General features: G+C 41.9%; 1 protein-coding gene across 1 annotated transcript in view; it reads right to left on the bottom strand.

Moving 5' to 3' along the window:
• The window catches only part of LOC122808201 (rootletin-like), a 546,256-nt gene that overhangs the window by 373,021 nt on the left and 156,686 nt on the right, over nucleotides 1-16,549 (bottom strand). The window contains exon 4 of the mRNA XM_044079170.1: nucleotides 12,804-12,948. Coding sequence (XP_043935105.1) covers nucleotides 12,804-12,948 — 145 coding nt within the window. The remainder of the gene's footprint in view (nucleotides 1-12,803; nucleotides 12,949-16,549) is intronic.

Here is a 16,549-nt window from a genome sequence, read left to right as displayed (position 1 = left end):
AATGTCACCTCACAAAAGGGCTGAAAACCAATATGAATAAAAATTCTAAAAACCTCCACTGAGAATTCCAGAAGTTTTATAACATTGTCATGTATACATACATACATATATATCGCAAAAAAAAAAAAAAAAAAAAAACGGCAAAAAACACCAAACTTTCACTAAAATCAAGTCCAAGGTACTCAGGAAAAATACCACCAGCAGAGCAGTTCCAGTTGAGGCAGTCTTAATAAAAAATAGAACTTACATAAATGCATACACTTTAAAATAACAACTTTTCGTTTCTACCAAGTTGACTTCATCAGATGTAGATGGACAACTACAATACTTTTATACCCTTCTAAAACACAGGCCAACCAATAAAATTAAACAGGAAGTTAAAAAGACAGTTGCAGATTTAATTACCATAAAATTCATGAATATTCATGATCTTGTGAACTTTCTAGACAATGTAAAACATTTACTAAATATATATATATATATATATATATATATATATATATATATATATATAATTTAAAAAATATATGTTCAAGTCAAAATTTCTGAAATATTTTAAAACACACCAGGATATGCAAAATATACTAAAATAAGTCTTAAAATAAAATAGTTTGACTAAAAGCTTTCTGTATGAACAAAAGCTGAAAGGCAGTTTTATAATAATCAGACTCCCTCTGGTGGTCAAAGTTTTAATCACACTCTCAGTTAAAAAAATAACCATTTGGTCCACAGAACCTCAGATTTTACATAAGTTTAAATAAAAATGACTTTGTTTAAAAATAACTTCATAGTTTGGCTGCTCTCATCTTTAATACAGGGGCCAGGGATACATTTTCATTTAAACCAGGTGGGGTGGTGACTTGTAAAGTTATTTGCCACCATAACTCCCTATACTCCTCCCTTTCTTTTCATTGCCCCCCTCTTGCTTCTTTTTTCACTCCTTCCAATACAAAAACTGTAAACCTCGCTTTAGTACATTCTAATGAGTGTTTATAGAGAGCACTAGCTTCTTTTTTGTTCTGCATATCATAGCAGTGTTCATATATCCTTCTTTTTAATTTTCGTTTAGTTTTACCTATATGGAAGGACTGACACTCTTCACACACTGCTAAATAATCCAAATGATTCACAGTTAAAAAATCTTTACTAATTAACACTATATTTCTACTATTTAATAACAATTCTTCGCTGTTAATAATATATCTACAATGCTGGCAACGGCCACATTTATAGGTGCCCTTCTTTCTTGAGCTGTATGATTTAAAATCATTTTCTATAAAATTTTCCAGGTTTTGGCAGTTCTTATACACAAATTTTAATCCATCTTTCGGAATTCGATCCAAGTCTGTGAGATTTATGAGTTTCTCCCATTCAGACTTGATATTTCTTACAGTGCTCATACTAGCATTATACTCCAAAACCATAGCTTTACCAAAATCTTCATTACGGTTCTGTTCAGTCTCTAGGCCAGGAGTTCCCCTAGTATAGGTTTCAATCTCTCTTGCCTATCATCATATACTTGTTTTTCCATTTGCTCTATTAGTTCATTTGGATAACTTATTGCTCTGAACAAACCTTTCAAAAAATTACATTTTCAAATTCAGTATTACTGAAGATCATCTTGCGAGCCCTTATAAATTGCCCTTTGACAATATTCTTTTTATAATAGTAGGGGTGTGCATTGTTGAAATGCAGGTAAGAATTTGAAAGGGTACTTTTTCTATGCACCTTAGAATTAAACCATTCTCCTGTAAATGGAACCCAGGACATGTTTTTCTTAACATTTTGCAAGCACACATTTGCATAAGTTGGGACGCATGCAGTGCCCATTGCTACCCCCTTAATTTGATGGTAAAGCTCACCTTTAAAATAAATGAAGTTATATTTCGGCACCAATTCCATTAAAGTTAAACAGACTAATTTCTCATTCTGTATTAGCTCTTCATCATCAAACATAAATCTCCTCTAACATTTTCATCCCTTTTCTATGGGGAATGCTGGAGAATAAGTCTATTATATCTACTGTAACACCAAATCTTCTCTATAGAAATCATTATTCATTTCTCTCAAGAAGTTCCAGGAGTCCCTCAATATATTCCTTCTTTTTAACCATAACTTTTTTAGTTTCAAATCCACATATTTCGCTAAAGGCAATGTTTACGAACCTTCAGCGGAGACTATGAGTCTAAGAGGGGGATCTGTTTCATTTTTGTGGATTTTCGGTATTCTGAAAATCGAGGGTATTCTGGGTTTATCCACTTTTAGATAGGTGTATGTGTTACTATCGAGCAAACCTTCTGTAAACATATCTGTGAGTGCTAAGTCCCCTCTTCTGAATGATATATTAACTTCATTTCTTGATACACTTACATATTTGCTAGTGTCCATCAATATTTAATGCATTTTACCTTCTTAAATTAAGGTATCCTTTAGCACAGTTCCCCCCCCTCCCATGTCTGGCTTCATAACCCTGGTTTCTCTATCATTTCTGACTTCATCAAGAACGATTCTGTCTTTAAGGTTTAAATTAGCTTTGTACTTAACCTTAAAAAATTATTTTCTAATTTCACCTTCCACAATGCGTTCAATTTTTTTTATTTGAGGGTGTAGGGGTGGAAAGCTTTTAGTCGAACTACTTCCCCTTAACCATAACACCACTGCATCTCCTTCCTTCCCTCAGATCAAGTTTGCCACCCAACACATAAGCCTGATCAGCAAAACCTGACCCACAAGTAAACGCAAGAGGGGCGCAAGATGAACTCAGAAATGAGAGAAACCAGGGTTATGAAGCCAGACAAGGGAGGGGGGACTGTGCTAATGGATACCTTAATTTAAGAAGGTAAAATTAATGAAATATTGATGGACTTCATTTGTCGTCAACTGTCCCTCCCTCAATCCCCCCGGCCTTGTTATTGGGATCTTTCACTTGAGTGACTAAGAGGGAGGGAGGGACGGTTGACGACAAATAAAGTCTAACTACTCAGATGGAACGTTATGGTAAGTACATAACTTCTTTATCTGAAGTAGTTAACTTCATTTGGTCATCAACCTGTGGGACAGAGTCCCCGATATTCTGGAGTACAGCGAAGCCAAAGGATGCTCTCCCTCTGGAAACCATGCCCAGTTTATAATGAGAAATGAAAGCATGAGATGAGGACCAAGTAGACGCTGAACAAATATCATCCAAGGATACTCTGGACCAAAAAGCAGCTGACGTAGCCATGGACCTGGTAGAATGGGCATGAACTCTCCCTGGAATAGGCATACCTTTATCTTTGTAAACCTGCAGAATGCCAAGGGAAATCCACTTGGCAATTGTCACCTTGGAAACTGAGTTGCCTAGAAAAAGTCTAGCAAAAGACACAAATAATTGGTCAGACTTGCAAAAGGGCCTAGTCCTGTGTAAATAGAAACGTAACTGCCTATGTACATCTAACAAATATAGTTTATATTCCCCCCGTTCTGAAAATTTGAAAAAAAAGACAGGTAGATTGACTGATTGATATTTGATTCTGAAGCCACTTTAGGCAAAAAAGAAGGATTAGTCCTAAGTGAGACCCTGTCTTTATGTAAAACCATATAAGGAGGTTTAACAGATAATGCTTGAAGTTCTGATACTTGCCTAGCCGAGGTGATGGCCACTAGGAAAGCAGTTTCTCCAAGACAAAAATTAAGTCCACAGAGGCAGCCGGCTCGAAGGGCGGAGCAACTAACGCCTGTAAAACTAGGGTCCTTAACTGGAGGCCTTAAAAGAAATGCACCTTTAATAAAGGTTTTGCAGAGTCTGGAGGACGCTAAAGACACCATATTTTCACCTACACGGAAATTAGAAATAGCAGCCAGTTGAACTTTCACCGTAGAAGCGCTGGCACCCTGCTGGAAAATGCGTGCTAAAAATTCAAGAACCGCTGGCACTGGAGCCGTAAAAGGATCTAAATCCCTCTAAGAAGCCCAGACAGAAAAACGCTTCCACTTACAACGGTAAACTTTTCTGGTAGACTTCTTCAGCTGTCTTACTCATTTCTTGTTTTTCTCGAGAATTGCCAACCTCTAATCCACTGAGTCAGACATCTTTCGCCACTCAATTATTCTCCTGGTTTTAATCTGCTGTTAGTAAGGTAACCATTATGTCTGCATCATTTACAAAGCAACTCTTTAAAGTGCCTAACCAAGAAAATGCTATACTGTCTGATGGTTTCATCTCCTCAATAAGTTTCTATACAAAATTTGCATCTGTACTGCCCTCTTGCAAAAGAATAGTTTCAGAACGTGTTAACTCCTCCCCTATAGTATTCGTATTATATACATATACATACACATCAGCAACTGCATTTTTTTCTTCGGTACTTCTCATATACTCGTCTGTCTGCAAGGTTCCCTGTCTTCCTGTTTCAGCTGTTTGGTCGCATCTCAAAAAAAAAAAAAAAAAAAAAAAAAAAAAAAGACTAGGGGACTTTCCCTAGTGCCCTGGGCCAAATTTCCCTCAGTCAGTATGAATGCTGCATTGGATCTCCACTGAAAAGAGGTTGCTGGCCTACTGAGACTAACCTGGCCAAAATGTGAATAAAACGGTTACTCAGAAAATGTTACATGGGAGGCAGATTCAAGAAAATCCAAGGAACAAATTTTAAAAAGGGTCTCAATCATTTAAAAAGAAAATTACATTTCACATTACTTTTTTATTTTTCTTCTGGTTCATTAGCATATAAAGTCTTATTTTAATTAATTGAATATTACTCATTTTCATACTACACAATGAATTCAGGCAAAAAAATGTTAACACTTAAGACTGTACTTCAAGATTGCAAATGAATAAAAAAAATAGAATAAAAATAGAAAACAAAATGGTACTTTACTGGGTTTGAACCACTAAAGAGATTTGTTTTCAAAGCATGATCTACAACACTAGGAAAATTCTACAGATCATAAATGGTATACAGTAAGATTTACCTCAATCAGGTAATTGTGTATGTGCTTGAAAATGAAATGCTTATTTGATACATGTTCAGTAAAGAAAAATGAGAAAGGGCACAAAAGAAACATTTCAAAAGGAAATTGCTGGCAATAAGCATATTCGGATGAAACTATCCAAGTTATACATCATAAAATGAAACAGCCAGAAAGCAACATAAAAAAGCAGGGAACACCCTCCCCCCTTCCATTTAGAATGCATCATGGTGATTTACTATTGATATGTCTGATATTAATGCAAATATGGAAGTTCTTAAGAAATCTAGGTACAAGATCTACCAAACATATTCATATACAAGTTGAAGCATTTATGCCAAAAACTGGCAGTGAAAAGGGAAGATAACTATGTGTGGATATACAGCACAACTGCATCATAAAAGCTATTAAAATATACACTAATAAGTAAAAGGCATCATGCCTTACTGACTCTCCATTTCACTATGCAGCTTAGATGGGGCAGGTATCGCAAACAGTATAGTACGTTTTAAAGCTTAGAAGATTGAGCCATACTGATGGAATATGAATTGTTCAGGATCACATCAGAGTAGGTATCAGGGTACTGATCCTTTCCCCACTTTGGTGTGATCTTAGAGTTGAAATATACAAGTAGTTAGGGTGTGGGGGGGGCATATCCCCTACACAGAAGGTAAAAAGGTGCTTTCCACCTGAAAAAAAAAGAAGTTATGTACTCACCATAACATTCCATGATTGTAGTCCATTTCGCCCTTCATTCTTAGATATGGGTTCAGAGCCGATCCTTGGCTCTGACTCAGCCGATTACAAAGCTCAAAGTCTCTTAGTTGGCTCGTGGCAAGGTAGGTATCCCATAGTGCACTAGTAAGAATCCCCAGATCTTGTTTGCTGCTGACTATAAAAGTGATAGAAACGTTATCCACAAGGAACAACAAAGATGAAAGCTCTCCACCCTACCAACGGCAATACTATCCTGTCTCCAGATCCTCCAAGGATACATGGATAGGGGTAGGTGAGTGGGTTCGTAAGAATGAAGTGAGAGATGGACTACAAACATGGAACATTATGGTGAGTACACAACTTCTTTATGTTCTGTAGTCCTATCTCGCCTTCATTCTTACATGTGGGACAGTGTCCCTAGCACCATTTTCTTGGGTGGCTCACAGGAATATACTCCTAAGACCCGTGGAACCAAAGGAGGCTCTACCCCTTGAGGTCAAATCCAATTTGTAATGAGTAATAAAGGTATGAGGGGTAGCCCAACTTGCTGCTGCACAAATACTGTCAATTGAGACTCTGATTTGATAGGCAGCAGATGTGGATAGGGATCTGGTAGAATGAGCCTTAATTTTAAATGGAAGTTCTTTTCCATTGGAAGAGTAGATAAAAGAGGTACAGTTGGAAATCCAATTAGAGTTACCTTGGAGACTGGCAGACCTATCCTAGTTTCAGAAAGGACACGAACAATTGGTCTGACTTTCTAAGTTCCTTGGTTCTATGTAGGTACAACTGTAACTGTCTGTGAACATCAAGCTGATGAAATTTATATTCTGCACTGTCTGAATGATTAGGAAACAATACAGGCAGTTCGATAGTTTGGTTCAAATTAGACTGAGAGCAAACTTTGGGGATGAAGGAAGGGTTTGTACGAAAGGAAACTCTGTCTCTATGAAAAATCAAGTAAGGTGGTTTCACTGACAGTGTTTGCAACTCTGACACCCTTCTAGCAGATGTAATAGCTACTAGAAAAATGGTCTTCCAAGACAGCAATGTCAGTTCACAAGAATGCATGGGTTCAAAAGGTGGGGAAGTAAGTTTGGATAGAACAAAATTTAGATCCCAAGGAGATACAGGTTCCTGAAAGGGAGGTCTTAGCAAGGTAGTGCCTTTAAGGAAAGTTTTGCACAATCTGTGAGCCATCAGATTAAGCTCATGTTGTCCCAAATGAAAATTGGATATCGCTGCCAGTTGAACTTTAATTGTAGCAGCAGCTGATCCCTGATAAAAAAGTTTGGTTAGGAATTCTAACACCAAGGGGATGGGTGCTGTGTAAGGATCGACATTTTTCTCTTTTGCTCAGATAGAAAATCTTCTCCATTTGTTAGCGTACAATTTCCTCGTGGAAGGTTTGTGGGAATACGTGAGGATATGGGTCATTGCAGGTGAAAAATCACGAAGCCTGACTGGGGATGGAAGTGGAGCAGCCACGCTGTCAAGTTGAGGGTGTGGAGGCAAGGGTGAAGGGAACCTCACGTGTGTCAAGAGGTCTGAAACTGGGTCCAGAGTCCATGGATCGTCTAGGAGATTAGACCCGAGAAAAGGGAACCAAATCTGACAAGGCCAGTAAGGAGTGATCAGAATCATTTTGCTTCCCAAGAACTTTGCTTTCTGGATCACTTTCGATATGAGCGGAAAGGAGGGAAATGCATAAAGAAGTCCCAGAGGCCAATTGTGAACAAGTGCATCTCTCTGTGACTTCCCCAGAGGGGTGATAAGGGAGAACTAGCTGCTGCATTTGGCATTGATTCGACTGGCAAACAGATTGCAGCAAGGCTGTCCCCATTTGAGGAAAATCTGTTCTGCGACTTTCTGATTTAGAGACCACTGGTGCGGCATCAAGATTGCCCTGCTGAGCTTGTCGGCTATTACATTGGTTGCCCCCGGGATATGCGTTGCTACTAGAAAGCGCTGGGAAGATATCGCCCACTGCCAAACATGAAGAGCCTCTCGACATAGGGGGTAAGATCTGGCTCCTCCTTGCTTGTCGGACATATTATCCGATTGGATTGCTATCGTCCCTAGAGGAAGAAAGTCATGAAGTGCTTGCAACACTAGTAGCACTGCTCTCATCTCTAGGGCATTGATATGCAAGTGAGCCTCGTAATATTGCCATGTGCCTTGGACAGTCCTGCCTAGATAATGCCCCCCCAACCCTATCTGGGAGGCATCCGTGGTCACAGTAGCAATGGGTTGGTGAGGAAGGAAGGGTGTTCCTGTCATCAGTTGATTGGGCTGAATCCACCAACTAAGGTCCTTTTTGCAAGGTTCCGTTATGAGAATATGATGAGACAGAGGTAGTTGTTGAAGAGACCACTGAGAAAAAAGTAGCCATTGAAGGATTCGCATATGCAATCTGGCTAGTGGAACTAGAGTTATGGTAGAAGCCATGGTTCCTAAAAGTTTCGCACGGTCTTGGTCTTGACTTTTTGTTGAGGAAGTAAGCTGTATATCTGTTGTCTGAGATTTTGAATTCTGTCTGCAGGAAGATGAGCCATCATAGCGACTGTGTCTAATTCTGCACCTATAAAAGTCACAAATTGAGAGGGCAACAAGGCAGACTTTTCCCAATTTATCGTAATTCCTAGCTGGGTGCAGAGCTGGATGGCTGAATCCCTGGCTTGTGGTGGCGGTCAGGAGCCAGTCGTCCAGTTAAGGAAACACTTGGAATCCACGACGTCTCAAGTGAGCTGTCACTACCGCCATGCATTTCGTGAACACCTTGGTGGCCGTGGTGAAACCAAAGGGCAGAGCACAAAATTGGTAATGACTGGATCCCAGCCGGAAGCATACATGACTCCTGGATGCTCTGTCCATTTTGATGTGGTAGTACGCATCCTGGAGATCTATGGAGCACATCCAATTGTCTTTCCCTAAGAGAGGGAGTATAGACTGCAGGGTTACCATTTGGAACTTGGACTTCTTTACTGATTCATTTAATTTGCTGAGGTCCAAAATGGGCTCCAGTCCCTGTTCGTTTTGGCACTAAAAAGAATCTGGAGTAAGTTCCGAATCCTTTCTGGTCTGCGGGGACGGTTTGGATGACTCTCTTTGAAAGCAACTTTTGAACTTCTATGGTTGCTTGATCCCTGTGAATGGGTGGAACATCTGGGATCTTCTTGGGGGTGTGGGGTGGAAGAAAGAAGGGTATGGAGTATCCTCTTGTGATTATTTTGTGTACCCACTTGTCTTGGGTGATGCTCAGCCAGGCTTCCGGATACAAAGATAAGCAACCCCCGACTGGCTCCAGAGAAGAGCAGCCGGGCCCCACACCAGGAGCACTGATGGGGACGGCCACGAAAAGAATCGCAGCCACCCTGGTTTTGCGGACGCTCACTGCCTCTAGGGCGACGTCTACCATTAGCTACTCCAACCCTGCCTCTGAAGGAGGAATCACCCTGTGCGCCCGGGAAAAGTCTCTGGGATTTCTTGAACCAAATTTTCCCGCCTCTCTGACCCTTGGAGTATGGTCTAGAAGGGACAGTAAAAACATACTCCCACGCAGAGACAGTTTTCCCTTCCTGTTCGCACCTGGTGAGTGTATCTTTTTCCTTAGGTCCCAACAAAGAGGAGCCGTCGAAGGGGGCATTGGTAAAAGAAGATTTGAAAGGGTCCGCAAAATTACATAAGCGCATCCAGGAGTGTCTCCTAAGGGAAACCCCTGAACCCGTTGCCCTACTCGCTCCATCTGCTGCATAGGAAATCAGCCTCATGGAGGAGTTGACAATGGAGTTTAAGGTGGACAACTGAGCAGTAAGTTTCTCAGGGATTCCTTCAGTTGATGTATCTTGGAGAGTACCTCCTAGCTCCTTTAGGAGATCTCTTTGAAGCCTAGTAAAATGTGTGAGGTAATTCAGCGATCTGAGAGTAAAAGCCGCTGAAGAGAAGATACGTTTTCCATATCTATCCATAGTTCGAGACTCCTTGTTCGGTGGATGGACAGATGTAAAAGTCTCTGCTAGTTCCTTCTTTGTGGCTGCCGCCACCACCATGGCATCTACAGGCACACTTTTGGTCAAGAACTCTTTCTCTTTGGGGGTTGAGAGAAATTTGTTGGGTCTTCTGGAGACTGGTTCCATGGCATCAGGAGTTTCCCACACCTTCCGACTAACTAGGTCCAGGAGCTCATCAAAAGGTGGAAACACCCAAGAGGCTGAAGGCTGAGACCCGAAAGCCTTCAGGTACACTGACTCCTCATCAGAAGGGGTGACAGTGGGCCAGCCACCTCTCTGCTTCAGGATCTCTAAGATATCTACAAAGGAGATATCACCAGAGGACGACCTAGGGGACCCTTCTGACTCCTCGAGGTCAGTGTCCGAGGTGATGGACATCCGGGGAGTCAACATGCTTCCTCTTGCATGTCCTCTTCCCAGGGCGATCCTCAGAATGGTATTCTGGGGAGGTCTCGGAGGACTGGGGGCCACCCAACGGGGGCTCCTGAGGCTGCGGGTCTCTACTGAAAGAGAGAGGGATGGTGCTGAGACAGAGGTCGGTGCTTGAGGGGGAAGAGTATTGGTACCCTTGTGCGGAGCTGATGACCGAGACAGCACGCTCCTCATCATCTCGAATGCATATCTCTCTGGCTCCAAGGACAGCCCCAGTTCCAAGGAAAAGGAGATAGCGATTGGCTCCGAGATGGATGTAGGGTCTGAGCTCAACCTAGCCAACGCACTAAGAGGTAAGCTCAGCACCGAGGAAGTTTGGGTCCAAGCGTCCTTGTCAGGGCCAACTGGTGAGCTTCGGCTCCTAGACACCAAGGACGACGCCGAAGGCGTTGCAGCGGAACTCGGCTCCAAGACAGACACAAGGGGTACTGGAACCGAGGGTTCCACAACAAGTGGCACCGAAATCTCCAGCTCCAAAGGACCAACACGGCTCGGAGGAACAGCAACAGGGAGAATGGTCTTAGATGGTGCCAGAACTGACTGGGTCGGAGCCAGCAACAATTTTGGTAAAGCAAACGACTTCAAAAGTCTAAGCACTACTCTCTCTACATCCTCTTCCAAAAGGCTCTTGGAGAATTTGGATGACAGGGTAGGCAACCTAGATCTCTGTAATATGGGAGATCGTAAAGTTGGGGAGACTGGCAAAAGCTCTCTAGACTGGCTCCAATGCAATTTCTCAGTGGTTGGCTCCAAAAGACTTGGGACTGACACTGCAGTGTCAACATCGATAACCTTGACCGGCTCCGAAGACAGTGGAGCCGAAGAGGTAGAAGGCTTATCCAATTTTAATACTTTCTGAGGAGGTCCAAACAAAACAGTCAGTGGAGGAGAATGTCTCTTTGCTGACTTAACCTTCTCTTTGTTTGAAGAGGGAGACTTGGAGGATGATGAAGAGATGGCTAAATCCTCCTCGAAGGAAGGCTTAAGGAGACCTTTCAGTATTAATTTGTTCTTTCTTTCTTGGAGAACTCTGGAGCTGAAGGAGTGACAGAAAGAACAAGTTTCATGTAGATGAATGGCTTTGAGACAGTAAACGCAGTTACTATGCCCGTCAGTGATTGACATTTTTTGGGAGCACTTAAGACACTTTTTAAAACCCGAAGGTTTATGATCTTTGGACTCCTCAGACATGCTTAGTACAAACAGAACTCTATAAAGACAGAAGAGAGGACAAGGTCTTCTAACTTAAACGGGCCTCGCCCTGTAAGAAAACTACACACAAAAAGACAACTGAGGACTAGGTCCTCTAACTTAAACGAGCCTAGCCCTGTAGAGGAAACACCAGAAACTTTAATAAAGGACTCGGTCCTCTAAATTAAATGGACCTAGCTGCTAGGAAACAGGAAAGAAGCTAAGTCAGAAAAGTACCAAACTAGCCAATAATAGTAAACGACACTGCACACAAAATACTATTCTACTGAAATACTAGAAACCAAGGTCCTAACACAAACGCGGACCTATGCTAATCGGAAACTATCTCAAAAAACTAGCACACAGAAGGGATACCACTTGGAGAACAAAAAACGGGCCTAGAGACGGCCAACAAGCTCTCATCAATAACTACAGAAAATTTAGCAAAAACACACTACTATTTACTACGTATGATAACTATTACTAAAACTATGTAAACTAAGCTATATTATAAGCAGAAATATCAATAAGAACTATAATAGTAATGAAAAATATCCAACTTGGCCACAGCCAAGCAAGAAGCACTTCTGAACTCGTAGACGCGGCAAACGAGATCTGGGGATTCTTATTGGTGCACTATGAGATACCTACCTTGCCATGAGCCAACTAAGTGACTTTGAGCTTTGTAATCGGCTCCGAACCCATATGTAAGAATGAAGGCGAGATAAGAATACAGAACATCAGGAGTTTTGTGTGTCTTTTCGAGCTTACAAAATTCAAGCATTTTACCTCGATTTTTTAAGTTTCGAGGTTTTGCCATTTCAAGATTTCAATGCAGAACAGTCACAAATACAATAATTTTACTAATTACTGTAATGACTTCTGCTAATGTTTTCTCCTCAAAAAAAAAAAAAACATACAACATACCAAGGCCAGTTATCATGGTATAAACACTGGCTCTAGGTAATTTGGTCACATTGACTAATGTTGGTGTGACGCACCAACTCTATTTAAAATAGAAGAGGAGGCTGATGATTGACTTGCCCACTCAACTTATGCATCACATCTGACTACAGGTGAATATGCCAGCAAAAAGTAGTATTAAAAAATGTTAACTAAATATTACAAAATAAAACGCAAATCTGATCATACATCAGATTGTGTGCACTGCAGTCTTCTTCTAAAAAGGCAGTGTGAAAATGTGTTATTGTAAAAATATGAACAAATATTGGTAGCAGAAACAAAGTTCATTAAACCCATCTCAGTCAGTGACCCCCAGTACAGATAGATGACTTATGGTTCAGTAACACATGACTAGCACTATGACACAAAGGGTGGGTCAGGCCTACTTCCAAACAACAAGCTTCATCCTGTTATACAGGACAGACACTTTCGATCTCAGTATACAAGCTATCCAACTCTCTGTCATTCTTGACAAAAAAAAGCAGTGGAGCCAGTAAGTGCTACAAAGGGTTAAGTAATGGATAACAACTAAACTGGCCATACCTTCTGAAGCGCAACATCCAGCTCAGACTTCTCCTTGCTTAGCAGCTCCATATCCAATGAGGACTTTTCCAGCTCTTCTCTCAACACTGCCACTTCCTCCTTCAGGCTGGAATACTTCCCCTCCAGAGTTTCCAAAATTCGACGACTAAAAGGAAAGAATGTGAAATGCATCATTTACCTGTGATAAACCAATGCTGATATTTTATCTTAAAACCACAGATTTCCAATTCAGCAAGATACTTATTGTAGCGACCATAACAGCAGATATTAACATCAGGGTCTTCCCTATGTTTGTGGATGAATTCTCTTTATATTCTGATTTCTCCTGATTTCCTCCTATTTAAACACCTCACATGTGGTTTATTGTGTATTTGTCTCCCTTCTCCTTCTCATAAATCAATTGATAACAGAAACTTCTTAGGAAACACAAAACAGTTCCCTTCTTAAGTTTGTTTCTGCAACAATTTTCAAAGGAAGCTGACAAAGGAGAAAAGATGAAGTCTCTAAAGCCTGGTTATAGCTGAGATGATCTCACAGACACAACAACATGTACTTTTCATACCTGAGGTGATCTAAAAATGTACGGTGAGACCAAAGAGTGGTACACATGCACATGAATATGACTGTAAAGAAAGAAATATGGAGTTACAACTATAACAGAAGTTGTCAAGAGAAAGGTAGGAAAGCAGCCTTTACAAAAGTACTTCTGGTACTCAAGAGTAAAATCTAAGGAAGGGAAGGAAAAGGCAATACAAATGCTGGCAGATGGACTGAGGAAGGAAAAAAAGAAGTTATGTACTCACCATAACGTTCCATCTGAGTAGTAGTTCTTTATTTGCCTTCAACCACTGGGTTTACGGATCCGTATCAAATCTGACTCAGCCGCATATCCAGCATCTGATCCGAGCTCAAAGCTCCTCCCCTTACCCATAACTCCCCTGTCCCCTTCCTCCCTTAAGATCGAGTTTGCTGCTCAATCCATTACTCACACTCTACCTAAAAGAACCTTGTCACTACCAGAAAAATTCCTGACCCGAGAGAAGGACAAAAGGGCACTTTGAAGGTGTCCACACTCTATGCTTATATAGCCAAAAAACAGTTCAGACAAGGCCGGGGGACGGAGGGGGGATGGTTGAAGACAAATGAAGAACAACTACTCAGATGGAACGCTATGGCGAGTATAACTGCTTTATGTGAAGTAGTTGTCTTCATTTGATCTTCAACCTGTGGGACAGTGTTCCCAGCTACTAAACACCTGGAAGGCCTTCATGGTAGGATATTCTGAAGCATGGTGGAGCCAAAAGGATGCCCTATTCCTGGATACGATGTCCAACTTATAATGTGAAATGAAGGTATGAGATGAGGACCAAGTAGCTGCAGAACAAATATCATCCAACGAAACTCTGGACCAAAAACCACAGAAGTGGCCATTGATCTGATAGAATGTGCTTTCACCTGACCTGGCGGGGAAATCCCCCTGACAGAATAAGCCCGAATGATACACAGGGAAATCCAACAGGCAACAGTAACTTTGGAGATCGGTTTCCTTAAAAAGGGTTTGGAGTAAGAAACGAAAAGCTGGTCAGATTTATGAAATGCTTTTGTCCTGTGTAAGTAGAAACATAACTGTCTGTGTACATCCAACAAATGCAATTTATATTCTCCCTTATTTTGAAAATGTGGGGAAAAAAGGGAGATTGATCATCTGATTAATGTTGGCCTCTGAAGCTACTTTGGGAAGAAAAGATGGATTAGTGCGCAAAGACACCCTGCCCTTATGAAAAATCATATAAGGGACTTTAACCGATAGGGCTTGAGGTTCCGACACTCTCCTGGCAGAAGTAATGGCAACTAAGAATGTAGTCTTCCAGGACAGAAATTGCAGACCTTCCGAAGCTTCAGGTTCAAAGTGATGTGGAATTAAAGCCTGAAGCACTAATGTAAGAGCCCACGGTGGAGTAGGATCCTTCACCGGGGGTCTCAGAAGAAAGATACCTTTAAGGAAAGTCTTGCAAAATTTTGAAGATGCCACAAAAGCCACATTTCCCCCACATGAAAATTAAAAACTGCAGCCAGTTGAACTTTGACTGTGGATGAACTGGCGCCTTGTTGAAAAATCCCAGATAAGAATTCCAACACCGCAGTAAAGGGATCCAATGCATGTTGCTAAGCCCATATAGAAAAACATTTCCACTTGCTATAGTACACCTTCCTGGTGGAAGACTTATGAGCCATCATCAGATATCTTTTGACAGGAGAAGATAAACCGGAAGTCCTGATAATCATGGGAACTGGAGCAACCAAGCAGTGAGCTTTAGACTGTCCAGGTCTGGATGGGGAATCCCTGAGGGATGAGAAATGAGATCCGGAACTGGATCCAATGTCCATGGTGGAGCCACCAGATGAGACCACAGAGAAGGAAACTAGACTTGGCGAGGCCAGAAGGGGGCAATGAGGATCACAAAGCTCAACAACCTGTGAGCTTTCTGAAGAAATTTTGGTATCAAGTGTAGAGCAGGATAAGCATACAGAAGACCGGGAGGCCAAGCATAAATCAAGAGTGTCTCTGGGGCTTTCCCCCGGAGGAGGATTCAAAGAGAAGAACTTGATGCATTTTGTGTTGAAAGGAAAGGTGAATAGATTGCAGCAAAAGGCTGATCCCACTTGTGAAAGATCTGTTCCACTACTGAAGGATTCGGAGACCACTCGTAAGGCATCAGGATTGATCTGCTGAGCCTGTTCTCTAGAATTTTGGACTATCCCAGAATTTGTGTTGCCACCAGAAAACGGCTGGTGGAGGTCATCCATTCCCACACTCTCAAGGCTTCTCAACAAAGGGAGTAAGATTTGGCTCCCCCCTGTTTGTTGATGTACCAGACCCCCAACATATTGTCTGTCTATATGGCAATCACTGCTGAGGGAAGATGGGCATGGAGAGCCTGCAACATGGGAAACACCCCCCCTCATCTCCAGGACATTGATATGCAAACTAGTCTCGTAAGGGGACCACGTGCCTTGAACTGTCCTTCCCTAGCAGTGCCCCCCAACCCCAGTTGGGAGGCATCAGTAGTCACCATGGCCTTGGGGAATGGTGGGAGGAAAGGACTTCCCGGACCAGGTCCAGGGAATGAATCCACCACCGAAGAGAGTCCCTGCACACTTGAGAGATTTGAACAGGATGAGACAATGGGCGATCTAACAGGGACCATTGTACGGAAAGGGTCTACTGAAGGATCCGCATGTGAAAATGCTCCAAGGGTTAAAGATTGACAGTAGCTACCATGGACCCCAACACCCATAGTAGTACTTCTGCTGTGAGTTTGAAGAACATAGAGAACATGTAGCTTCAGACTGCGCATCCTGTCTGGAGTAAGGGAAACTCTTGTCTGAATTGTGTCTAACCGAGCCCCAATGAAGTCTAAGGTCTAAACTGGGGCCAGAGATGATTTGTTGAGATTGATGATGATGCCTAACCTCAGGACTAGTAGAAGAAAGGAATCTCTCGCTTGACAGAGTTGATGCCTGGAAGGGGCAGACAGGAGCCAATTGTCCAGGTATGGAAATACTTGAATGCCCTGGAGTCGAAGGTGAACCGCTACAACTGACATCACTTTGGTAAACAGCCTGGGGACTGTGGTGAGACCAAATGGGAGCACTCAGAACTGATAATGATTGGCTCCTAGCGGAAGTGGAGAAACCAAGAGCGTCTGTCCATCTTGATATGATAGTACGCATCTTGAAGGTTG

The sequence above is a fragment of the Protopterus annectens genome, chromosome 8.part0 (genome assembly GCF_019279795.1).
Source record: "Protopterus annectens isolate FY-2018-M chromosome 8.part0, PAN1.0, whole genome shotgun sequence".
NCBI classification, from domain to species: domain Eukaryota; kingdom Metazoa; phylum Chordata; order Ceratodontiformes; family Protopteridae; genus Protopterus; species Protopterus annectens.
This window is presented reverse-complemented; position numbering and strand designations above follow the sequence as displayed.